The sequence below is a fragment of the Cryptomeria japonica genome, chromosome 10 (assembly GCF_030272615.1).
Source record: "Cryptomeria japonica chromosome 10, Sugi_1.0, whole genome shotgun sequence".
NCBI lineage: Eukaryota > Viridiplantae > Streptophyta > Pinopsida > Cupressales > Cupressaceae > Cryptomeria > Cryptomeria japonica.
In genome coordinates, this window is record NC_081414.1 from 784,355,892 (window position 1) to 784,382,338 (window position 26,447).

Here is a 26,447-nt window from a genome sequence, read left to right on the forward strand (position 1 = left end):
TAAGGGGGCATGAAATAATAAGGATAAGGTAAAAAAACAAACCTTCAACTTAGGAAAAGATTTGTCGACCGGACAAAAAAGGTGAGGACCTAACATGCGAGGCTAGTTGAAGCACAAAAAAGGCACCCACAAGTCATAACTTAAGTGGATGCAAATCAAAAATAGCAAGTCAACTACAAATTAAAAGAATTTAAACATTGAGATATAAAGGTCTTAGGGTTTAGGGTTTAGGGTTTTAGGAATTAGAAAAAAATTTAGGGCTTAGGGATTTCCAACAAGTTTTCACAAAGTAGAACATGAGCGCCAAAATCTCAACATTTTGACAGTCCTAACAATGGCTCCAATTCGGGATAATTGATCATCAAATCAATGCAAGGATCCAGAAACTATCTCTAGGAGGGGGCATACTAGATTGGAAAGACCAAATAGGAAAGCAAAATGGGTATTTACAATTGTACACCTACTCTACCGTGCATGGAGCAAGGTTTTTAAGTAAAGAAGTGTTTCAGAAATTGTTCATGCACTGGCAGTTCTTGTGCTTCACCATTGACACTATGCATGTAGTATGAGTCTTTGCCACACTTATCAATGATCACAAATGGACCTAACCCAAGAGCTTCAAATTTTCCATGATGGCCCTTCTCTTGGCGACTGGCATTCCACATCAGGATTAGGTCAACCTTAAATTTTTTGTTTGTTGCTTTCTTATCAAATAGATACTTGCCCTGTCGTTACAACTTTACTTTTTTCTTTTGTGCTTCACCCCTAATCTCATCCAACTCTGCCAATTGTTCCATTCTCTCCTTTATTGGATCAAGAATATCTATACCTTCTTATTGGATGGATTTGTATACTCATAACAAGTTGTTCACTGGCATTCTTGCTTGATCACCATATACCAACTCAAATGGTGACTCTCTAGTAGCTTTCTTTACTATGATTTTGTCAACCCATAATGCCAATCTTAGTTTAGAGTCCCAGGCCCTTTTGTTCTTTTCCAATATCCTCTTTACATTTTTTATCAAGCTCTTATTACTTGATTCAACCTAACCATTCCCTTGTGGATGATAAGGTGAAGAGTATGATATACTAATGCCATAAGAACTGCAAAAATCAATAAATTCTTAATATTTGAAACACATAGCATTGTCCATTATTAATCTAGCAGAGACCCCAAAGCTGGTTATGACATTGTCCATCAAAAATTCCATTACAACTTTACTAGTTTCCCTCTTTGTTGGGATAACTTCTATCAACTTAGTGAAATAGTCAGTTGCAACCAATATCCATTTGTGACTGCCAATATCCATTTGTGACTGCCAGTTGAAATCAATACCCCATTGATGAAATGTAACTTCTACTTGCATAGTTCTAAGAGGCAATGCACCTACATATTCAATTTTCTTGAACTCCTTGCACGCCTCACATTTCTTGGCATACTTATGTGCATTTACAAATAATGAAGGCCAATAATAACCCGCCCTGAAAATTTTATGGGCAATTTTTTTGCTATGAAATGACTTCCACGGACACCTTCATGCATTTCTCTTGACACCTTATCAGTCTGGTGCACATCTAAACACAACAAAAGAATGTCATCCATGTTCTTCCAAAATAGATCATCATTAATGAAAACATATTGCAATGCTTGCAACTTTATTGTTCTCGTTTTATTATCAGTCAAGTCTTCTGGACACTTGAGATATTTCAAGTAATAAAGTATATTAGCATACCAAGATGTATGTTATAGGTTGCAATCAATTTCTTCATTATTCATAAGAGTATTTGCCCGAGAAGCCTCCAAATTTGTTTATACCATGACCCATGTTAATCATCGCCCCCTAACCAGTTTTGTTTCTACCATGAGCTTAGCTTTCCATTCGAAAAACTTCATTGTTTTTTAAAATATGGGAGCTCAAAGTTGAAAAGAGTGAGGAGTAATCAAATAATAGCCTTTGGAGTTCTGAGATTAAGCATTTTATGTTGAATGTGGTTTTGCAAGGTGGGATTGTTAAAACCCTATTAAAATTTTCCAAGCATTGTATAAGAGTTGTGTGTTATTTTGTGGGATTAGATTGTGTGTTGTGATTCATTTTGTGTGTGAATATCATCGAATGTGGTATTTTGGGTTTATATGTAGGGTTGAGATAATGAGAGTGTTGATTTAAGGGTTCTAATATGAGAAACATGTTTTCCCTTTCAGGGTAGTAAAATTCATAAGTTTGTGTATTTAGATTCAAATCTTAAAGTGTTGATTAGAGTTCTAGCTCATACAAAAAACTACCAATTGGGTTTATTTGAGTGGGCTTAATAATCAAGATTGTGTAGGGTTGTTTATGGTCTTATTGCAAGGAAAATGCTACACTCCATTAGGTTCTCTATACTTGATTGCATCAAACAATATCAAAGAATGTTACATTCTTGAGTTAAAGAGTATGTTTTGTAATTGGATAGGTCATGTGTTGAATTGTGGTTGTGTGACAATAAGTATAAAGATGTCTTTTAAAAGGAGAACTAAGGTGGTCTTGAGAAAGCTTGTGAGACTTGAAAGCAAGGATAAATGATCTTAAGGGTTGGAATGTTGTAATCAATAAGAGAAGGGGTGCGAGGGTTATAATCCAAGGAGAAGTTGGATGAAATCCCAAGATGTTTGAGCATAATGATGGTGAAATATTCAAGAAAAGATGAAAGTAACATCTTACTTTTAGAATAGATTAGCATGGTAGATATTTTGTCAAATGGGACCTAGGGAGAAGGGATGATGTTTGTAGCGTGTTGAAGAAAAGATCATCATAAAGAATATGGAGAAATAGCATTCTAAAAGTATTTTTAAATGATGTGTCCTTTAGAGGACATGGAGGTGTAGATTGAACCATGAGAAGGAATGCCCTAAAATGGGACAAAGTGTATAAATTACAAATACAGGACTTGAGATGTTTGCAACTGAGAAAGATGGGGTCTTGATTAAGGGAGGATAGCAAAGTGAACAAGAAAAGATGGATGAATTAATTGGTTCCACGGTGAAGATTAGATTAAGCCCAAATAAATATTTTGTACCTAAAGAAGAGTTCTTGCTATGCAAAATCTTGAATGGAGATTTAGTTGAGGTCATGTTTCAAAGAGTGGATCCAAAGTAATCTTGGATTGTAAACATACAAGAACAATATGGATGTGGCATGCCATAATAGAGGTAGAAGGATTTCGGTTAGTATAGACAATAGTGTGTGTGTGTGTGTTACAATTGAAAGAGATCGGATTGTGGTGTTCAAGAATCTACTTAAGTGATGAAGAGTGGTGAACTTTTTTTGGAGGACAAAATATGACCTAACCAAAGGCTAAAAGATGCAAAAGAAGATGTCTTCTAAGCTAGATTCAATATTAAAACGTATTCATACAACCAAAGGGGTGGTTCTACTATGCTCACAAACTCTTACCTAAAGTGCCTAGTGTAGAACCCAAAAGAAAACACAATTTTGAATTTTTGTAGCCTAAAACTACCTTTTTTTTTTTTAAAGAAGCAATCTTTACACTTCAAATATTCAAAATCAAATGGCTTCCCTCTCATTTGGACATTTACATTTGGTTGGCATCTTTGGAGATCCCATTTGATACTTAGTGCTACTGAAAGCTAAGAATCATAATGTCTCATAATTTTATTCTTAAGCATTAAAATATTATCAATCGTGAAATTTTGCGCATCTCACTTGGTGGGAATATTGGAAATAATTTGATTTATTATAAATTATGACTACTCTTCAGCAGTAAGGGTTCCATAGAACAGCTATGACATATAATAGCGTTTATGACGCATCGTAAAGAAGTTACTTGGCATCTTTGAATTTTCTATCTTTGAAATATGAAGCACTTAATTTACGTGTGGTTGATCATTTGAATAACTACTTTTATTTTACTCTGCATATTGGAGGGTGTACCCCACCAAATTATTTTATGACTAACATTTGAGCGAGGGATGATTCCCCAGTTTGAGTATCATATTTCCCTATTTTAGAACCGGCCGTTACGATTGGCACAATTTCTACTATTAGAATCAACAATTGCCTTAAATTTCTTTAGTGGCGTAGTAGAGCATTTAGTGGCTTCGGAAGATATTTTAGGCAATTCCTTTATCTGTTGCTCTGTGATTTTTGTTTGTTATGTATAATTTTTGGCAAGCCCTTGTTTGGGGTTAACTCCCTAAAATCTTGTTCGTTTGTGGTGCTCGCAATTTTGACGGGTGAAAGGATTCCTTTTTTATTCACCACCAGGTCCACCACCCAGTCGATATCCAGACCATCATCATTATCCCCGACCATTAGCCGTGCCTTTTGGTTTTCCTTGAAGTGGATGGAATTAATTAGGGGCGCGAATGTAATGAAAAGAGAGCTTTGCAGATACGAGAAAGAATGAGAGAAGCAGACAAAAGACAGAGCACGGAGAAAACAAGATCCGTGTATCAAGAACTTTATGAATATGGAGAGGGCTGCAGACGTAGAAAGGAGAAGCTATGGAATATCTAGTATTTCTAGTCATGGTACTGATTTGTAAGAGAGTCTTTAGCGTTGATGTATTTGAGTCTGTTTGCTAGATCGTTGGGAATATGAGAACTGTTTTTGCCTATAATTTGGAGGAACCGTGGGTGTTATTTGGTCTGAAATGTGAAACTTGTAAATATGATTTTTATCTTGGTTTGGGTTGAATATGTAAGTGAAGTTTCAGGCCAGTTGTCTGGACATACAAGGAGTTATGGGGATATGTGCATTACTAGTTCAATAAAATGTTTTCAAAATATTAGGATGTGTGTGTTTCTAAAATCCTATGTTGGCTGCTTGGATTGGTTGCTCTTAATTGGGTATCCGGTCCTTGCCTGCGTCAGGGAGTTACAATTATGACCGTTAAAAACCCATAGCTTGATTTTGGCATCTCGTTTTTAGAAGATGCATATATACACTTATTTGGGGAATGGGATTAAGTTAACTTACCATTTGGTTTTTCTTGCAGGTTGAAGGTAAAAGCAGATAATTGTTTTGCAAGGTATCGGACCTCAAATTGTCTTTGAAGTTGTGAGATTAAACATATATATGCTTCCATATGATATTGTTGGGTGGGATTGTTGATTTTGCGGAGGAAAACTTTGCAGAAATTTTCCGAGCACTGTATGAGAGTCGTTCCATGTTATATTGTGGAATAGGATTGAATGTTGGGATTCATTTTATGCGGGTACATATCAGCAAATATTGTAATGTGCGTTTGCATGTAGGGTTAAGAGAATGAGAGTGTTGGTTGGAATAATTCTTATGTAAGAAACTTGAGGTAAAGCGAAATCTGTGTGGATTGTAAAATTCAGAAGTTTGGCTTCAAAAATCAGAAAGTGTATGGATCTTTTATTAGAGATTTATCTCATACAAAATTCGGCAATGGATTCGATCAGGTGTGCTTGCAAATTGAGATTGTGTATGAGGTTGTGTAGTTTTGCTGCATAGAGAAGGCTACTCTTTCATAGGATCTCCTATATTTGACTGCATATTGACTGCATAAACTACACTAGTAACAGATCAACTTCAAATGGCAGAATCGGTCTCACATTAGACCCAAAGCTATCTTTTCTGTCCTGCATTACAAGCATCCACACATTCTAAATACACATAAAATAGCCACTAGTTGAAAGATGTCACCATGACACATCCACGACTAGCGAGATATTTGACACATCCATGACTAGCGAGATATTTGAGCCTAGTTGATCTCAATTGTGACGCTGTTACATAAGAATTAAAATACCACAGATTGCATGAGATCAGTAGTGTACATGATGTCAGTACCATAAAACAACTGGCGAACAAAGAGGCATGGTTCAGCCACTATCATCAAGGTGTCAAGCGTACAAAATAAAAACTTTTTTACTAGATTGCAACTGCTGATATATATAATTAACAAAATCATATTCAATGCCTCTTAGTATAAAACAAATGGGACATCACTTAATTTATTTATAAAAATTATTAACGTAGCATATTGAATATAGCATTTGAACTTTGGAAATAGTACCATTCAATGATAAATTTCAATTAAGAGAAACTCAATGAATTCCTTCACAATGAAAATTAATTACACATTAAAATTTAATGATAAACTCGAAAAACTCTTCGATCACTTTTATTGACCTGCGAGATTTTACATAGAAAAAAAAAGTATAACATAAAGCGAATAAAATAACATTATGTAATAAATATTCAACAAAATCGCAACCAGCATGCTAAATGCCCACATCAGTGGTGCGAATGAGATCATGTCAAGTACCACCCAATCTGCATGGTGCCGTGCAGATTGCAGCCCAGATATTGGAGCAGTGACTTTTCGTACTTTTGTTATGAGATTATGTACTTACGAAAAAATAGAATTAATATATTGCTTGGCTCTGGTCTCTTTTTCAGTGGTAGAGAAGTAAATGGAGTCGGGATGCAATAAATAATACATGGAGAGAACGGGAGATCGATCTTTCTACTGTGTGATAATAGACAGGCACGCATTTTAACCCCCAAGTTAGAATTGGGTAAATAGTACAAGAAGTAAAGAACTTTGGAGTGGTAAATTCTATGGAGCGTTTCACAGTAAACAAAATTTGGAAGAAAAAACCAAACAGAATTTTTGAATTTGTAAACATGCGGCAATTATATAAAATCCAGAGAGAGATCGCCCCGCCTAGATTCTGAAAGCACTATCCAATATAAATGAAATTCTTACACAGCACGAACAGACCAGGAAGAGGCATAAGAGCAATCAATGTATCTGCCAAAAGTTCCATTGGCAGAAAATAAAACCATTGCTCACTCACTAACAGCGACAATTTAATCCTCAGAAACAGATTTGGTGCAACAGCAAGCATTGGAGATGAACCCTCTTTGTCGTTAGGATTCTAGATCTATATTAAAACTGTAATACCATAATACTGAAGTACATTGTTAATGCACCAAACATGCTGTTTCCCATTTTTTATTTTTACCATTCAAAATGAAAACTTATTTAATACACTCAAAGAAATAGTTCCGACAATCTCTACACAGGAACCAAACTGAATTCTTGAAATTCACATGGACAACTGCTCACATCAATTCTCAGTTAAGGGAAATAACCAGAGAACATATCCCTGGCAAAGAAACTGATCTCAGACCCACAAGAAATGATTGCTCAAGATACAAGAACTGGGCAACCTTGTGCAACTCTCTAAAGGTCATCCTTCTATGACACATGCTTGCCGAAATAAAAATTAAAGAATAATTAGCATCTTGTAGCTAAAACCCATAACCTATTAACTGAGAAGAGAACATTTCCATTTCACTATCAACTTAGAGCAAGCTAGCTTCACAGAAAATGTGACAAGTGAAGTAACTAACTTAAAGGCAGAGAAACTAAGGTACAAGAAGCCATTCTGCCTTAAGAGTTAAGAATAGTGCTTTGGAGCCTTAAATTACAACTATAAACAAGAATGCACATGCTTGTCCCAAGATTACTTGTTTGACCATTGGAATTCAATTTCTAGACTTCGTGACCCAGACTTACTCTTGTCTGGTAGAAGGGTATACTCGCCAGCAATTGCTCCTAACATGACAACACGATCGATCTGAATACTGACCTTCCCAAACGAGCCCTGAAATGATACCAAAGACAATCAATTGATGTGGTAAGCAATGCTTCTCACAATTCTAGTTGATATGGGAAAACAGAAACTATTCATAGAGCACATATTCTAGCCAACTAGAATGCATATCCTAGATAAACTGAGCACCGAAGACGAGAAAGACAAAATAGATATAAACACTTTTTTAATGCAAATGAATGTGTTTAAACATTAATGATTATACGGCATCCATACCTTTCCAAAGGAACTTTTGTTCTTGCAAGATATGTGAAGCTTTTGACCTTTTGGTGGACTATCAAAGGCCCAAGCAAAAGCTTCATCCCATTCAGGAGATGAACCAGTTGAAACAACCTAAAATAGATACATGAACAAGTTAGGCCTCACATTATTCCCATATCTGCAATTATTGTTATGAACTATGAGATTCTACCAACAATAGATTCAAGATTAGTACAGAAGGCTGTACAGTCTACAGTAGAATGTGTATGGAAAAAATTTAAACAAGTTAGTAAAAACTCAAATACGAAAATCCAAAAGTACAAGCAAGAAGATCTCATAGGCTGCATCTATCCAGGAACAAAAGAGATGATATATGGTGTTGCCACTTATTTCATGATTTTGTTAAAAGAATATAGGGGAGTTCCCAAAATTCAATTGCATAAAATTTAAATAGCTTTAGCATGCCATTTTGCTTCATATAAGGTAAATTAATTTTGGATAAAGCATAAGCAACGAACAAATACCAATAACAAATGACAAGAGGACATCTAAAATTATAAGTTTCTATACAAATGAATATCCTTCACATAGAGGCAGGAAATAAAGTGCCAAAAAAAGGTTGTAGAGAGGAGAACTTCAGAATACGTATCAAAAATAACTTTTGGTCCAACTTGTCCTGCCTTCAATAAAAAAAATCAAGGTATTTCTAGCATTGTGTACTAAATGTCAAGTGAGCTAGGGACAACAAAGTTTTTATAAATCTAAAAAATATTTGTGAATTGAGAAACAAAGGACCTCAATTGTTGCCATAAATATTACAAAGAAAGCAACTGAAAGACTGACAGAAAAGAAACATAAAATTTGCCAAATTCTATTTGAAATAACACTAGACATTCTATGGAATGCAATGGATACGATCTTATAAATTTATCAGATGGATCATTAAGAGAGACCTACAAAGGTCCATAATGGTTGCCAAAACATCAAGCATCTACAAGGATCTCCTATATGCTATACAGGCTGTGAAAAAAGCAAAAAAGCCTGTAGAGAAAGCAGATCTTGGTGCAAGCATTGAAGAATGAGACGGTCAAGAAAGAATCAGGTATTTTACATCAGCACAAGAATATAGCTTTGTCAACAAACTATCTATGATATTGTTCTTGCAAAAAATGAACTGCAGACTAGATTCCCCAAATTCTTGAGAATAAAGAGTTCGAGACTATCATGAAAAGTGGGACACCATCCAATTTTTTCCATAGAGACTGTCAATGTGTTTTACTATGGGGCCAGTACAATAACTGGGATGATTGAGAATAAAGCTTTATGATGTAGAGAACATGCATAAACATTCATGATTGTTACAAAGATGGTATGGTAAATGTCAAAATTTACTCTTTCAATGGCTTAGGCACAAGAACTCTTGCCAAAATGAAATGCCACAGCATTCTTATGAAAACATTCCATGGAAGATATGGCCTCTTGCTTGCCCTCTCTCCCCACAATGCAAATGCAAAAACGCTTTCTCTTTGCAGGTTTTTAGAGACTGGATCATCCTGATAAAGGATGAGTGCCTGAAAGGGTTTGACTTGGAAAAACGTCCACAATTTGCAAACACATTTAAGTGCTAAGCTAAGTTCAGGCTTTGCAGTCAGATTCCCTGTGATCAAGATCCCTAAACTTGCAGTATTAGGAAGAATTGCCAGAATTCTTTCAGTATGGACTTTGAACCTACCTGGAAATAGAGCTAAATTTTGACAGAATGATTCTAGGATGCATTTCTGTTTATCAATCCAATTAAAAATATTTCAATGAAACTAAGAAAATGAATGTTAATCTTGATAAGAAAATTTGTCGCCGTTGCATTTAACTTGGATTCCAAACGAAAGGATTAAAACAGTTATGGGTAATCATCATTTTGCATAAAAGGAAAATTTCCATAAATATTGAGGTCTGGAAAGTGCATCTCTTAGGGGAAAGCCAGGACTTTCCCTTATTCGATAACTAATGAGTCCAAGCTATTCGTGACAACATAATGTGTCACCATCACATCTCACTCGGAGTCCAAACATAAGGATTTAAACATTGTTACTTCATCCTTTTTGCATACATGAGCTTCCAACATAATATTGAAGTTTGGGAAGTGTACCTACCACCTTCTAGGGTAAACGCTAGGCCTTCAAAGAGCTAGTCTGTTTGTCTATATTCAGTATTTAGGGAGAGAAAATTTGATAGGTCCAAACTTATCTAGTTTGCAAAATTAAATGATTTTCATTTAGGCATACCATTATTTATTGCAGAGAACCTTCTTTGTTCTAATTTCATCACCAATTTCTTGTGATTCAAACATTTTTGGGCTAATACTAATTGTATGTTGTTTTTAGTCTCAACCACAAATGATATTTTTAACTTTATGGGCCAACCAATTCTGCAGTTTATAGAGCCACATGAACAGACAATTTGTGGTAAAATTTGAGATTATAAATTGTTGTTTCATAGAAAAGTCTACACTTTTTAGAGCCACATGAACAGACAATTAATCGTAAAAGTGAGATTATGAATTGCTGTCTCGCAGATGAGTCTGCACTGTGTCTTGAGAAAAATTTAGGGATAGATTTTTCCTTATCTTCTTGTGATTTAAATTTTAAATATTTAGTATTGTGTTATGTCTAGCTGCTTCCAAATTATTTGAAGTGATATTAGAGGCTCATTATTAAGCAGCTCTTAGCCCTGTTTGTCATGTATATCTATCCTACCTCATTGCTTTTCGAAGTGGTGAAATCATTTTCAGCGGACGCTATTTGCACTCTGACATCACATGATTTGAACTCTATTTCCGTGGGGTTAATGACTTTTGGTGACACATTTTAGCTAAACAATTGCAAGAAGATTCCAGTTCTGACAAGAAACATTAGCTTCATGTTGGGGATTAGGTGAAAGCCCTTCTGCATCCCCAGTGGATGTTGTATACTGAATGGATACATTTGCTCAAATACTGAAACATGAGATGAAAGCCCTGCCACATTTTTAATATTGAAGTGGATCCAAGCCATGTCTTAAGCATACCACATCCATGCTGATATGCGACTCTAGGGAGAGGGTGGCATATCTGAATATAAAACACAAGACACAAATCTTCTTAATTGAAGAGAGAAATCCTGAAAGTTCAAGGAATGCTAGTTAATACGGAATTCAATAAAAACACACATGTTCCCCAAATGAGAACTAATAAGCATGGTTTTTATTTCTTAGTAGTGTGAATATGGATATGATTTCTAAGCAGGAAATAGTACTATGGCAAGTCATGCACCAAGAACTGGTAATAAAGGAAGATTGGGTAAACTATCAAACAGAGTCTAAGCCAGGGGAAGTAAGCTAGTCAAGAACCGGAAGAATCAAGTTATCAACATTCCATGAGTTCTCATAGGACATGCACAACTTTAGTAAAATAAAATGTTGTTTGACAACAAAGGCTGCTTGAGACCTTCCAGCTTGTATGGCATATTATCAGAATCACATTCTGTGTTTGGTAATGTCCAACACTAAGAGTGCAATAACTTCAGGCAAAATCTTTATGTTATGATCTGTGGAGACGATTTTTGCTAAGATGATATAGTATCAGACATATTAGGGTTTTAGCTAAGCAAATGGAGAGGTAGTCTAAAATTTAAATACACTTCAAAGTACTTAAAATTTTAATTCGATAAATCCGTTAGCTATTCTAACCTGTTTCAGTGTTATTAAGGAGATTAGATCAGAATTTGTTTATATTATTATAAATGCATATAAAGATATGTATCACATTGTCGGACAGCAAAGAAATAAACATATAAGCTGCAAACCTGTAAAATATTTAGTACTACTCATTCTTGAAAGCATCAAATTGGCACAACCATAGTTGAATGTGTCAATACTTAGACCCACAAGGTTGAGCTTGGTTAGAGAAAATTATAGAAGCATCTATACATTTAGAAATGAAAATTTCTATTACTATCCATCATGCAATTATATGGACTATTACATGTAGATTAGCAACAAAAATGAAAAATGCAATTGGAAATTTGACAAACGTGAATATTAACTAGTTGTTGCTTCCCCTCAAGAAGATATCTTATTGACATGCATAATTTTATGATTGATTCTATTTAAACATGATCAAGTAGCTCCCTCCCAGCTTGAAAAATTCCATAAAAACATAAAGAACAAATGATAATTGGCATGATATTCACCTTAGTCTGCCTTGGAGGACCATTTCCAAGTGTTAGTTTGCAATATGCGCTTGGGTTCCCTACAGACTGCTTTAGGTTGATACCTCGCTTGATAGTAACCATTAGAGTTCCTGGCAAGCATTGCAAGAGGACCTCTGCCTTTTCTTGAAAACGAGGTGGTCCTTGCTGAATTAAAAACTGAAGGATTGGAATAGCTTCTGCTGCAGCAACAGCTTGAGATTTCCCAACATCAGCTGGACATGCTGACCAAGCTTGCCTTAGTAGAAAAAGTGAATCCAAAGCTGCTTCTTGTGTTGCTTCTTGCCCAGATTTCAAGGCAGCAACTAAATGGGGGATGCAAAGGGTGGCTGCTTCTGTTGCTCTGAGCCTTGGAAAGTTGCTGAACAAAGAATTTAATGCTTTCAAGTAATCTTCACTTACAGTTGCAGTGGCCCACAACTCCTTTTCTATGGCAACTACATCCAGCAAACAAAGCAAATGTGAGAATTTATTAAAATCTTGTAAGGTTGCAAGAATAACTAATCATTCCTATCTTTGACCTCATTAATATTTGTCCCCAGGGCCATGCAAATTTTCTATTCAATCACTTCTTCTAGCTTCGTAATAAACTAAGCTAGACAGGAAGCTTCTTAATTAATTTCTAATGAAAGAATAAACTATTACAAAAACACAGTTGGATCACAACATAAATTGCAGTTTCTATTAAGGAATTCTTTTTCTTCCATATTTAACAAAGGAGAGATGGCCACTCAAGAACGATTGAGATTATGCATTTCTACAGAAGGCTAAGGCAAGATATGTTCACACAAAATACAAATGTTTTTACAAAAGATTGAAGAATTGACCATATGGAGAATTAACGGACCGTAGAACAAAATCTTTCTATCTACATGTGAAAATGCATGTTTAGCAAAGGAGAGAATGCCGCCCACAAATGATTGACATTGTGCATTTCTATCGAGAAGGCTAAATAAACATATTTTCACACAAAACTGATAATAGAAATGCTTCTACACAAGATTCAAAAATTAACTATTAGACTCTTTCTATCTACATGTTGAGCAAGAGCAAACTCCATTGATATGACACAAATGCCACCTATCAAATATTCGTCAACGTTTTAGCCTTCATTTTCTCTTCAGTTTAGTAACATTCACTCAAAGTGGACAGTAAGTGAAGTTCGGCAATCTAGAAAGCGATCCAAACAAGAGACACTAAGTGAACTCCAGAAATCTAGGAAGTGAAGTTTTCCGGCGTGCAGTTGTTACAGATAGTCAGATTTTAGCCTTGGTTTTGTTGTTCAATTTTGTGTTTAGTCGACTGACCATAGTTAAACTCCCCAGAAATCCAACACTCTCACAAAAGGTAGACACTAAGTGAACTCCAGAAATCTAGAAAGTGACTCATTAGAAAGTGTTTAACATACAGAAGTTGTACACAGCAATAGACCAAGTGTATTGTGTAGTAAAATTTGATGTGAGTATAAACAAAACTGTAAATTCAGTGGATAGTGTCACAGTCAACTGTCCACGAATTTTCTTATAGAGTTACTGTTACAACTTTATAGGAATGTCTTCTTGTATTTCTCTAAATATCATCTTTCTAGCAATGCTTAGTATAGCAGTTGGACAAGTCCATATTTCAGCCATCATATATTCACAATATCAAATAAAAATGTTCAGACTTTTGCATGTACTTTATTTTGATCGTCTCCAACACTTTCCTGCAGGTCATGTAATAAAAACACAGACAAATAATGCATGAGCACATAAAGAAAATGATATTATTATAAAAGGAAATGGAACTAACCAGATAAAGCTCGTACAGTTTCACTAGAGGCATATTCCTGAACTGTATGACTTGAAAATAGGAGTTTTACAAAAATAGCTGCCTGGATTGCTGTATCAGATTCACTCGAACCAATAAGGTCTATGACAACCTGTATTCCACCAGCTTCTGCCACTGCTCTCTTGTTTGAACGGCTGTACATAACTAGGTTTTGCAAGGCACAAACAGCCACAACCTTCATCTCTTCTGTTGGTTGATCCTCAAGCAAATTCACCAGTGCACGGCAGGCAGACATTGCATCTGTTGTTCGTGCCAGTGTCTCATTTTGAAAAAGATCCCCCAATGCAAGAGCAGCTAACAGTCTTGCTTGTTGAATCTGAGTCTGAGGATCAAGCAAATACTGAGACAACGGAGAAATTGCTGACCTGGCAGCTTTTGAGTCTCTTATTTTCATATTGTTCAACAAAGCTTCTAGCAGTCTTGCTGCTGACTCCTCACACTGATGACACCTAAGAAGTTCTAAAAGAGCCTCTATGGCACCACTTTCTGCCATGGCTTCAGCAGTGGATGCATCATCACTCTCTAGGACAAGAAGGGCATTCAGTGCACCTACAATAGTGGTTTCTGAACTAGAGCGGAGCATTCTTACTAAAACAGCAACAGGTACCTCCAAATAATACTGGGAACTGAATTGTAAAATAGTTGACAACACAGAAGCTGCAGATTCCCAAAGGGCGTGAGGTAGTGGTGGATCAGCTTGCAGAATCACCTTTGATAACTCAACAACCCCACCTACTTCTGCAATTTCATTTGGCCAGGTTAGTGAAACACTTAAAACAGCTCTGATCGCTGTCTGTTGTAAACTGGCAATACCAGAACCCAGAACCTGCACTAGAGGGCCTATTGCTCGTTGAGTTATCGTGTCCCTCTGCAAGTCTTCCTCAAGAAGTAAATGAGAAAGCAGTTCAGCTGCAAGTTGCTGCACTGCCGGAGACGGTGAATCCAATAAAGGAATCAAGGGTTCCAGCGCCTGAGTAGGAGTTAGCTTGTAAGTAGCACGGCACTGAGGATTCTCTAAGATATTCACCAGAACCTTCATCGCACTCTGCTGACCATCTGCACCAAGCTCAGGCCGCGTTAAAGCAAAGAAAAGAGGCTCAACTACTTTAGCAGCAGATGCGCCTTTTGCAATGCTGCTGTTGTTTGTCAGTATCCGAAGAAGTTCTGCCATCACAGCACAAAGGGAGTCTGGTGCCTCTGGGAGAATCTCTAAAATGTTTTCAACTACCCCAGCTTGGATTATATCAAGCTTACAATTAGGTCTATCTTTGCCCAACCTTGTCAAGGCTTTAAGTACCACCTCATGAAGGTGATAATGCCTACCAAACAGAAGTCCAACAAGAGGAACAACAGCACCATGTGCAGCAATGCGTTCTGCCAATTGTTCATCTTCTATTAGTTTATCAAGAGCACGAACTACTGCATGCTGGGCTGGAATATAATCAGACACAAGAAGAGACACAAGAGGTTCAACACATCTGGATGCGGCTAATGTAGATCTAATTCTTGTATTTCCAAAAAGAACACAGCATAATTCTGCAGCATCCTCTTTCAGTTCCATTGAGCAATTTGATGAGAGAATACGACACAGCACATCCACTGCATTTGTTTCAATGTCAACAACTGCAAGTGCTCTTGAAAGGTTTTCATTGTGAAATAGCAACCCAATCAATGCACCAATTGCAGCACGTTGTTCATTTTCTGATCCAGTGCTAAGAATTTCTACAAGTGGCTGGACTGCCTGCCTGGCTGCTTCTCCATTCTTAATGTTATCTGCCTCAAACAGGCTTTCCAAAGCTCTTGCAGCACTGTATCTTGATCCTCTAGTACCCAAGCGTAATACTGCAACTAACTGATTAACAGCTGCATTAGCATATTCATGCCGCCGCAGCTCAGGACTGCTAAAGAGAATCCTCAACAAATCTGCTGTTGCTTCTTCTATGGCATCCTGAGGACCAAGAGAGAGATACTTTGTTAAAGCCTCTAAAGCACCAGCTTCTGCCATCACAAGCTTATTTGAATTATTATCAATCGCAAGTTGAGTCAAAAGCCCTAGGGCCAAAGAAGGAGCGCCTGGGCGATCTGGAATTGGTTTCAGAAGTTCAACCAATGCAGGTATTGCTTTGCGAGAAGTTGCACCAACCCTAATATCATCAACTCTGAACAACCGTTCCAGAGCTACTTGATCTGGATTCCTTACCAGAGAAAATTCCTCAGACAGAGCTATAAGGTTGTAGATGTCAGATTCAGCACAACCAAGTAAGGTTATAAGGCCACCAGCAGCACCAGAATTTGCTACTGCAAGCAAAGTACCTCTGCTTCCATTACATACTAGACTAGCTAGAGCTTGTGCAGCAAAGTATCTATTTGCAATCTCTTCAGATTTCAGTAAATTTGCTAGTACAGGTATTGCACGCATAGTTGCAGGTGCACGAATAATGTCCCTATCTTGAAATAGAATTGCCAATAGAAGAGCACATAAACCTGTGCTTCCAGCTTCTTCAGTATCAATCTGTTCAATAAACAGTCCAGTCCTTGTTAGACATATCTTGACTAAGAGCAACACTATCAAAAAGTGATTTGACAATAAACCAAAAAAAATGTAACAAAGTTATATAAATTGTAACAGTCTTGAAAGTCATAGATAAATGGAATAACCGCATATCATTTACAAGTAGCAATTAAGAGATGAAAACAGAATTAAAACAATTGAAAAAAGAAAACATGTATCATTTTCAACAAAGCAAATTTTCATGTTTCTGTACTTGAGAAACTCAATAACAAAACATTGTTCTAAGTCTTTTGCTGGCATATAATTCCATGCTATCTTTCACACTCTTAAAATACAAGTTTAAAGACAATCAGATGATATGATTATATTTTTTAAGTTCCAAACATGGTAGACTGTTTCTTTTCTTTGGTTTCTTAAAGCTTTTTTTGACTTTGTCTGAAAAAAAATTACCTGCACCATTTGGGATGAAAATTGTGAAATTCGTTCTGTGAGAACTTCAATGGCACCAGCTTCCATTACAGCAAACTTACTTTTGCTGTCATGTGATGCCATAAAAGAAAGTAACCATATAGCCACCGTGCTCCCTAAAATAGCAGCTGTGGAAAGTTCAGTATTTGGCTCTCTTCCATGTCTTTCTTTGGTTACTTTTACAGTATTTCCATCTCTATCCACTTCAATTTCAGGACTGTCAGTTTCCAGACTCAAATCTAACGGCCTCAACCCAAGCATTTTAACAAGGGACTGTATTAGCTCAACACACAATTTAGCTTCATTAAGCACTTCCATTGATTTATGTCGATGCTCTTTTGCGGCACAGATGAGAAGGGCAGTTCCTCCAACTTTGACCTCCACATTAACAGAGTTTATGACTTGTTCTGCAATTGCAGTAATGCATCCATTTGTGCCAGTGATCATGTCTCCCAAAACAACAGCTTGATCTCGGCAAAGCTTTGAAAGAATTTCAATAGCTTTTTCCTGTAAAGAATGTGATCCCCCAGCTAAGCATGAAATAAGAGGACCCACACTGTGGGGAGCTTCAGCAAGAACTGCCCATGGTGGTCGGCTATATTCAATCCCTCCTTTAACCCTAGCTAATGAGGCAAGGGCATCCAATGCTTCAGATGTAGCATCGTCTTCTAAATTGGCAGCTGACAAAAGAGAAACTAAGGCAAGTACTGTTCCAGCATGATGAATACATTCACAGAGACTATCATCAATATTCCGAGACTGAAGAAGACGAGCAATTGCTGCAGCAGCATGTGTCTTCCCGTCAATAGTTCCCTCTAGCAAAACCCTAGTTATTGGTGAAACAATATCCTTGACCTGTACTTCTTTTGCAATTTCAAAATCTAGAAGAAGATTAGCTAGAGCTGTTGTTCCTTGCTCTGCCACCTCTATGACAGAGGAATTTGCAAGGCCAACTAATGGTGCAAGTGCATCTCTAGCTAACTCTGCAATTTCTGAGTTCTGTTTTATAGAGCAGAAAATAGAAGCAAGACAACGTGCTGCTTCAATCCAGATCTCTTCAGATTGTGAATGCAGCAGATCAATGACTGGATTGATACTTTCAATGGCAATACTGCTTTCACGTAAATCCTTCCTGCACTTGAATAGAGCAGCAAGAACTGAAGCTGATTTAGCTCGAGTATCATCATTTGAGGAGCTGAGGATCCTAATCATTGTTTCAAACGCATCATTTGCAGCACTTCCTTTGAGTAATATTTCACCAAGGGGTGCAACAGAGAGTAGACACCTGAGTGCCTCCAGGACATGAACTTTTGATTCTGGCAAGTCACCAGTCAGCATAGCAGTGAGTTGGCTAATAGTGCTGGTATCTGATTTATGAATAAGATGGTTCAATGTATTTGCAGCAATTTCCTTTCCTGTAGGACTTGCATTCTTCAACAACCACAACAATGCAGGAACAGCATCTGCACTTTCAACACATGCACGGATATCTTCACTGTGACTACAAAGGTTCCCAAGAACAGTCGCAGAATCCTCTTTTGCTTTTGAAGATCCTGTCTCCAAAATCTGAACAAGAGGAGGTATGCCACCTGCAGCTGTAATTGCCCACTTGCTTTCATCATTTTCATTTGATAACATACAAAGCAATGCTACAGAACATTCCTGCTGCTGTTCTGATGAAACACCAAGAAGCGAAATTAAGAGCTGAACTCCTTCTCTGCCTTTAAATGCACACCACAGATTACTTGCACTGTCACAGAGGATCTTAAGAGACCTTATAAGATCATCTTGAACCTCATTTACTGCCATTGTGATTAAACCCACAAGAAAACGCTTTGCTTCTGCATTTTGTAGTCTGTTACATAGGTAGTTGTTACCATACAAGCTAGCAAGTGCTTCTATTGTACGCTCTTGCACAAGAAAAGATAAGTGAGTCTTAAATTGCTTAATCAGTACTTGTTCAATAAGTACTGGATCTGCTGCTCTTGCGTTTTCTGCAATATCATCATAGACCATCAATGCCGAAGCTAAGGCCCCTATTGTGTCAGCAATCTGAGAGTCTGATTTGCAAGATTCAAGACTTTCACCAAGACTTTTAATAACTAGCGATAGCCCTCCTGATATGTTAGCCAGTGCACACATTGCATTTTCTTGCAATGCTTGTGCAAATTCTCCTTGCATAAATTCCTTTGAAGGAGCTATTGTTGCATTTATCAGACTAGGAATTCCTTTAGCCTTTACAATATCATCTTTTGCATCCTTCAGCTGGGAAGAAAGTGCCTTGAGAGCACCAGCAGCCTCTGCCCGAACCGATACTTCATTTCCAGCTGTCAAAAGTTTAAGTAGTTGTACAGTAGCACCACAATCCAAAACCTTGGAACAAACAGACGGTTTTGCCATCATCATACTGGCTAAAAGAAAACAAGCATTTGCTTGAGCAGTAGAATGTCCACTTGTCAGTAATTTTACAAGGATATCCACACCCCCTGCACCTATTGTTGCCGGCCAGAACCCCTCTGTACTGTTACAAAGATTTCTCAATGCCCCTGTAAGAAGTCCATCCACAGATTTACCAATCCTAACACCTGGTTGAAGCTGTTCCCACAACATGGGAACAACACCTTCGGTTGAGAATATTTTTGATCCAACATGATCCTTTGCACCACCTTGGGAGACTGAATGTATTGCTTTTGCTGCAGCAATTTGAGCTTCTGCTGACCCAGACTTGAGAAGGCCAAGCAAAGGTGGGATGCATCCTCCAAGCAATACTTTGACTCGTAATTCCTCCTCTCTGCAGAGAGATCCCAAAACTATAGCTGCCTGAATTTTCACTTCAAGAGATCCTGATCTGAGTACAGAGACTAATACAGGGACTGCTTGAGAATGGACACCAACAGCACTGAAAGCATTATCACGTGAATCAATCAAATCCAATAATTGCTTCAACGAATTCTCCTTATCTTGCATTGTTGATGTAGCCTTTCGCAACTGTTCGATGCATAGGGCAACACTAGCAAGGATCCCATCTGGATCTTCCATATTATTGCGATCTCTGCCACCACATGGAAAATTTTGATTAGTATTATAAATTATATAATTCAACACTAGATCTATTTTACAATGAAGCTGTAATAATTGAAAACATATGAATTATAGCTACAGTCAAGTATGGCTATATCAAAGAAAAATATCTCGTGTCCCTCAGGCAACCTAGAAGTAGCAGTAATTCAAGAAGATCTATAAGCATTAGGTTAAACAGAATTAATTTTGTTATGTATATATTTACATCGCAACCAAGCTGCTGAGAAAGTCTCCAAACTTCCAAAAAAAATTGATTTCATCATTACAAGAAAGATATTATGCACAATACACAGCAGAAAAATATCCTTTATCTATCAAACAATTACTATAATCTTGAAATTGTTTGAATTTAAAATAAACCTCTAACAAGATAGACAACATTTCTAGAACATGAGGATTGATCTATTAATGCAACCCACGTGCTATCTTCCTGAAAGTCTTATTCAAAACTATCTATATGGGACTTTGAATATGGTTTTTATCTCCAGTAATGTGTTCCCTATGTAGGACTCATCACATGAGCAAAACATATGTATATGTATTATGTGTGTGCGTATATATATATATCTGTGTGTATGTGTGTGTGTAGATGTATATGTACATACATGTATGTATAGATGTATATGTATGTATATGTATATGCATATACATTTATGTACATATACATTTATGTATATGTATATACATTTATGTATATGTATATACATTTATGTATATGTATACATATACATATACATATATGTATATACATGTGTGTGTGTGTATTCTCAGCCACATGGACAAATTGCATATCAAAAAATGATGTAAATAAGGCTTTGAATATGATTTTCAGCCACAGCCCATGTGTTCAACATGTGGGACTCATCATGCAGTTGAAAACAAGATTTCTTTGAAACATTAGTAAGAAAAATAACAATGCAGTATAATGTAAAAAAATTATAATATTACTTGAGATGTCTTTGGCCACATGGAAAACATGAATGATACAAATATGATATGCAAATCAAACCTCAGAAATCTTCTCTAACAAAGGTTTCCAGCTAACAGATAAAAGAGATGAGAAGAAAGATAATTTTTTCCAAGGAATTCTACTCTCCGAACAACTCCAAGATTTGAAAGACCAAGGCAAGCTAAAAAGGGAGCTTTAGAAAATAATATCAGCTAAAAAGGCTAAGGCATCCTTCTTGAAGAAATAAAGCTCCAGGCCCGATTTATTTCCAAGTTTCTTGGGAGAGAGTAGTAAGCAATGGTCACATAAAAAACTTGCAGGATAAAAAATTAAAAACATGACACGTAATTAGAATCATGGATATCTTCTCCAACAAAGATTTCCGGCTCACTGATAGCAAGACATGAGAAGAGGTTGTTAATTTCTTCCAATGAATTCTATCCTTGGAAGAACTCCAAGATTTGAAAGCCCAACAACGATGTGTCAGGCATGTTCCACAGATTATTTCAGATGAGCAAAACAAGGCCTTTCACTGTTTAAGTAACCAATATCAGCTAAAGAGGCTAAAGCATCCAAACTGAAGCAAGATTGAGCTCCAGGTCATGATGCATTCCCCCAGATTTATTTCCAGGCTACTTAGGAGATAGTAGTAAAGTAGTAAACAATTTATTCTCAGTCAAAGAGTTGAGATAATCTATAAAGATCCTAACTGATGTAAACAGCAATTTTCTAGCACTCATCATGTAGACAAATACACCCAAAACTTTTAGAGTCAGTCAATTCACTTATCATTTACAAAGGTATTACAGCAAGCTCTAATGCAGGGAATAAACGGTGATATTTTTCTGTTCAAGTTAGTAGCAGTCATCTGATAAATTGAAAAACTGCATAAATAGAATCTTGCCCTGAACTTGTAGAGCACCAGCTCCATAAGAGAGATTGCATAGCAATGCAATGCTATAAAATATTGCTGCACCTGCTAGATATTTTCCATGGGATCACTTCGTGGTGAGAATATCCAAGATTCTCTAAGCAACGCCTGAAAATAAAATTGCATGGGAACACTACCTTACAAGACACTCCTCTCCTGTATTATTTCTCCTAAACAAGGTGGCTTCATTGATACTAAATAAATCTAGACAGCTAAATTACAAGAAATTTAGAAATCTGGAACATATGGCAATGTAGTGGTAAATGACAAAAGAAGACTAGATATGAAAAACACATACATGCATTCATGTTTAAAAAAACACACACACAGCATTCCAAAAACATCACAATAATTCTAATACACCATTGATACTACATATGAGCTTATAAAGATTCATGAAATTGTATGTAGCATAGCATAGCTTGAAATTAATATATAAAAAATTATTTTAAATTCATATATACCAATCGTGCTACACTTAGCTTATAGAGATTCATGAAATTGTACGTAGCATACCTTGAAATTGATATATATGAATCTATAAATAAAGCCTGCATGCCAACCACATTCCAAAAAGAAATTGTTTATTTGTACTTCTCACACAATACCACACTGTACCAGACCATGCAAATATACCTTTAATCTCTTTAGCAACTGATAATAATAATTGACTCTAATACCACATCAAGGATTTTTGAAGTTTGAGACATTTTTGAACAATTAAATAAAAAATAAAAAATATTATTGTTAGTGTTAATGGTTATATAACTTATATAGATAACTATGAATCTGAATCATGATATATTTAATGTTGTTACACTAAAGTTTTTTTCTGTCACTGCGGTCATGATTAATTTAATTGCTGTTATAATGCTGTCATGATATGTTTATTGCTGCTGTTATAATGCTGTCCTGATATATTTAACAGTCTTTTTTTAATGTTATGAATAATTTTTATTTTAAACATTATTAAAAATTGTTTTTCTGCAAGGGACAGCTCGCCATCCCCTGGACGGTTGAGGGACATCTTGCCACATCCCATTTAGTTGGCCTAGCTTAATCACTGGATTATTGTACTAATTAAGTAGATAATTTGGGTATGTTGATTATTGTTGAAGCATAAATAAGAATGGTTATGCTGACAACTAATTATATGAGTGTTACGAGAATTGTTAACATTCTCTCAGGTTGGAGAGATAGTATCGTCAGGGGAAAGGTTCTAACTTCTAGCCAATGGAATCAACACACACTCACATAAACTCATATAGTTAGATCGCATGTGTGTGAATAAGAATAGGAATTCTAAGTTTAAATGTTTGAATAATTATATTATTTTATGAATGATGCATAAATATAGTGCATGAGAATGAATCTCTTTATATAAACCTAAATTGTGACGACATTAGGTCATGAGCCAAACTTAGCTCGTGTTGCTTGTGATACGTATTTGTATTCCAACATTCTGTCAAAACAGACTCCAAGTAACTGGGAATTGACATTTTTTTCTTTTTATTTAATATTAAATAAAATAAAATTGATATTAAATAAATAACAGAAAGTTTTAATATTAAAAGTTAAAATCAGTATAACTGAGAAATAGAATTAATATTCTCATTAATTATTTTTATTATAATATTGTAGAATAGTGATATGTCAATATTCTTATTTTAAAAAGAGAGAACACTAAAATTAGTTTAAAAAGAAATAAAATCCAAAGATTAAAAAAATATAAAATAGAAAGCAAACTCATAACCATAGTTTTAGGACTCAACGAGTTTCCGCCAGAACTCACGAGACTCACAATTCCTAACACTCGACAAGTCAACTCGCCTCGGACTCACGAGTCATGTCCCGCCGAGTACTCGCTCGACTCACGGCCTGGGACTCATCGAGTCCTAGGGTTGGACTCCCGAATCCTGGGCAAGGACTCTTGGGTCTGCCTGGATGTGTTAAAACAGAAAAAAATGAGTTTTGTTCTTCACATTTTGGCTCAACTCATCCATTTCTTCATATTTTCACTCAAACTTGTCCATTTCCAATCATCCAAAAAAAATAAAATTGGGGGTTATTCTATCATTGGCTTTTTCTCACATCTAACACCTTGTGCAGCTTATCATTGCTGCCCCTCAAACCCATTAGGATCTCCACTCCCAACCCCTACTAGTTATTGAGTATGAATTATGAGATTTCAAATATAGAATGTTTGAAGATCATATGACTTGTGTAATCTTTGAATTATGACAAATTAACAGTCAAATTATGTTCTCTAAATAAATTTATTTCTTTTCTTTTTTTTTGAAAAACTACAGATTTTTTTTGCCGAGTCCTCGCCAAGTTTTTTGCCAAGTCTGAACCCTAAAACTTTGCTCGTAGCATCTCCCCACATGCCTAGCTGGTGCTTTCACATTTGCATGCATTTCTTATTTTAAAATAACTTGGCTACTTGGGGACAGCTGGCTCCTTTAGAAGGGATAGATTAAATGACAATCTGACTTTAAAGATTTCATGAGCCGATTGAATTCTTTGTTATAAAAAAAATATGCATGGCCACTCCATTTGGCATGACTTCCACCACCTGTCATAAGAGATGGGTTTCCTTGACATCTGGCTTTCGGCACCTCCTATTTGCTTTGCACTTGGATGATGGAATACCACGCTTATCTCATTTCGATCTGAGATATTATTGGGAGGAGGGAGAAATCAGAATGAGGAATTAATGTTTTCTCGGGAAGACATGATAGTCATCTCTTGGGCCTGTTTTCTGTAAATTGCCTGGTGGAGTATATTTGTAAGTAAAAATAAATTTTCTGCAGGTTATTTTATAACTATTTAAAAAAAATAATGAAAAAAATAATATAAATAGGAAGATGGTATGATAATTATTTACAGGAGCTCAAAACAGAAATAATAGTCATATTCCGGGGAAAAAGAAACATAAGCTGCCTTCAATAAAACATACCAAGATTTACTAAGAATAGAACCTGGAAGTTTGCATGTTCTTTTTTAGATAGAAGAGTGCAGTAAATTTTTTGAACAGTAAAGTTTTGGGGTGAAAATATGTTCCAACTGATATATTTGTTTGCCTTTATAATGACTGCCGGTAGAACTATGGATGTAGAAAGTTTGTCGACAAATGCAATTTTACCTACTTATAAAATCTGACAATGATTTGATTTTATACTTTTGTATTGGCATTTGTTTTTAACAAGTAAAAGATCCCCACTAAAATTGCATAGGCTTCCTTAATGCTGATCAACTAAATGTTTGATTTTGAACTTATTATTGCTGTTGTAAGACATTTGCTATTTTGAATGGATTAGTGCAAATAACATGCAACCTGTTGTTCCTTGACATCTGGTGGATTCATAACTCATTCCTTACTGTGGCTGCAAGTTATTTAGACATAGCTGTAATTGATTCATTTGCTCATGTATTCACAGGATCGGTTATTCTTGTAGAAGGAAGTTTAGAAAAGTGGCATTTCTTAAACCAAGGTTAAAATGTGATGGAGAAAATTATACATTAAGGAAGGAAATGATAGATTAACTCATCACTCCTTTTTTTAGATATTTATTAGTGTTTTATAGAATCCCATTTGAACGACGGTTGCTTGTGTTGCACCTTGTCTTATCTCTCTGGTTCCAAAGTCTACCCATTTGTTGTCATGTCTTTACTGATGTGCAATTTCAAGAAGTTGAGATAGTTAGATTCTTTGTTGATCATATGGATCAAAGTTTAAAACTTAGGTGCAACTAATTCTGTTTAGCACAAGTTCATAAAAGTGATCTTAGACTCTTTGAGGTGATAGAAATATTTATTCAATTAGACAACTATGTATTGGCATTATTCTTGACTGCATCTTCATTCTTCACTTGGCTGAATGAGCATTCTATAAACTTTCAGCAATGCTAATTATTTAGAGGAAAAGTAATTCAAAGGTGCATTATATTAACCTTACTTTAGAACTTGTTTACAAGTTATTTTCATTAGGTAAAAATAAAGAATACAGTCTTGATAACTTGATAAGCTTGAAACTAGACAAAATAGGGAGGTGAAAGAAGCATAGGTTGACTACAAGAATATGAAAGATATAGAGAATGTTTCAAAATGGAAAATAAATTCATAGTCAAGCAGAATATGACATGTTGTCTTGATTAATAGTCAATATTCTTAATCTTATAAAACTATAGGGTCACCTCATCACAAGGGAATGAATTTAGTACTCTAAGATTATACAGCAATTGCATTAGGGGTAAAACTTTAGGAACATATAACTAACCAAGCCTTTATGGATGGAGTTATTAGTTGTGTTTGCCCTCCCCGTTTGAAAATTGCATTCAGTATCGAATGCTTGTCTTGTTGTGTCTAAATGTTGTTGTGTAAAATTGGTGGATCGTATTGCAGACAAAACTAATTGCATTTGTTTAGGATTTTGGTAAAACACAATCTGGGTTTTGTTCTTTGTTCATCCACCTTTCAATAACATACTGATTTTTTAAGTTTGACTAAGGGACATGAAAGTTATGATTATTTAAACGCTGTCCTATTTGTTTAGGGAGCTAATATGTAATCAGTGA

At 36.0% G+C, this 26,447-nt stretch overlaps 1 protein-coding gene across 1 annotated transcript in view; it reads right to left on the bottom strand.

Moving 5' to 3' along the window:
- Nucleotides 1-6,936: 6,936 nt before the first annotated feature.
- Nucleotides 6,937-26,447, bottom strand: part of LOC131039235 (protein CELLULOSE SYNTHASE INTERACTIVE 1) — a 36,851-nt gene continuing 17,340 nt past the window's right edge. Inside the window, exons 4-8 of the mRNA XM_057971940.2 lie at nucleotides 16,892-19,961; nucleotides 13,891-16,441; nucleotides 12,082-12,536; nucleotides 7,871-7,987; nucleotides 6,937-7,645 (exon numbers count right to left, since the gene is read on the bottom strand). Of these exons, the coding sequence (XP_057827923.2) occupies nucleotides 7,505-7,645; nucleotides 7,871-7,987; nucleotides 12,082-12,536; nucleotides 13,891-16,441; nucleotides 16,892-19,948 (6,321 nt within the window). The 5' untranslated portion in view covers nucleotides 19,949-19,961 and the 3' untranslated portion in view covers nucleotides 6,937-7,504. The remainder of the gene's footprint in view (nucleotides 7,646-7,870; nucleotides 7,988-12,081; nucleotides 12,537-13,890; nucleotides 16,442-16,891; nucleotides 19,962-26,447) is intronic.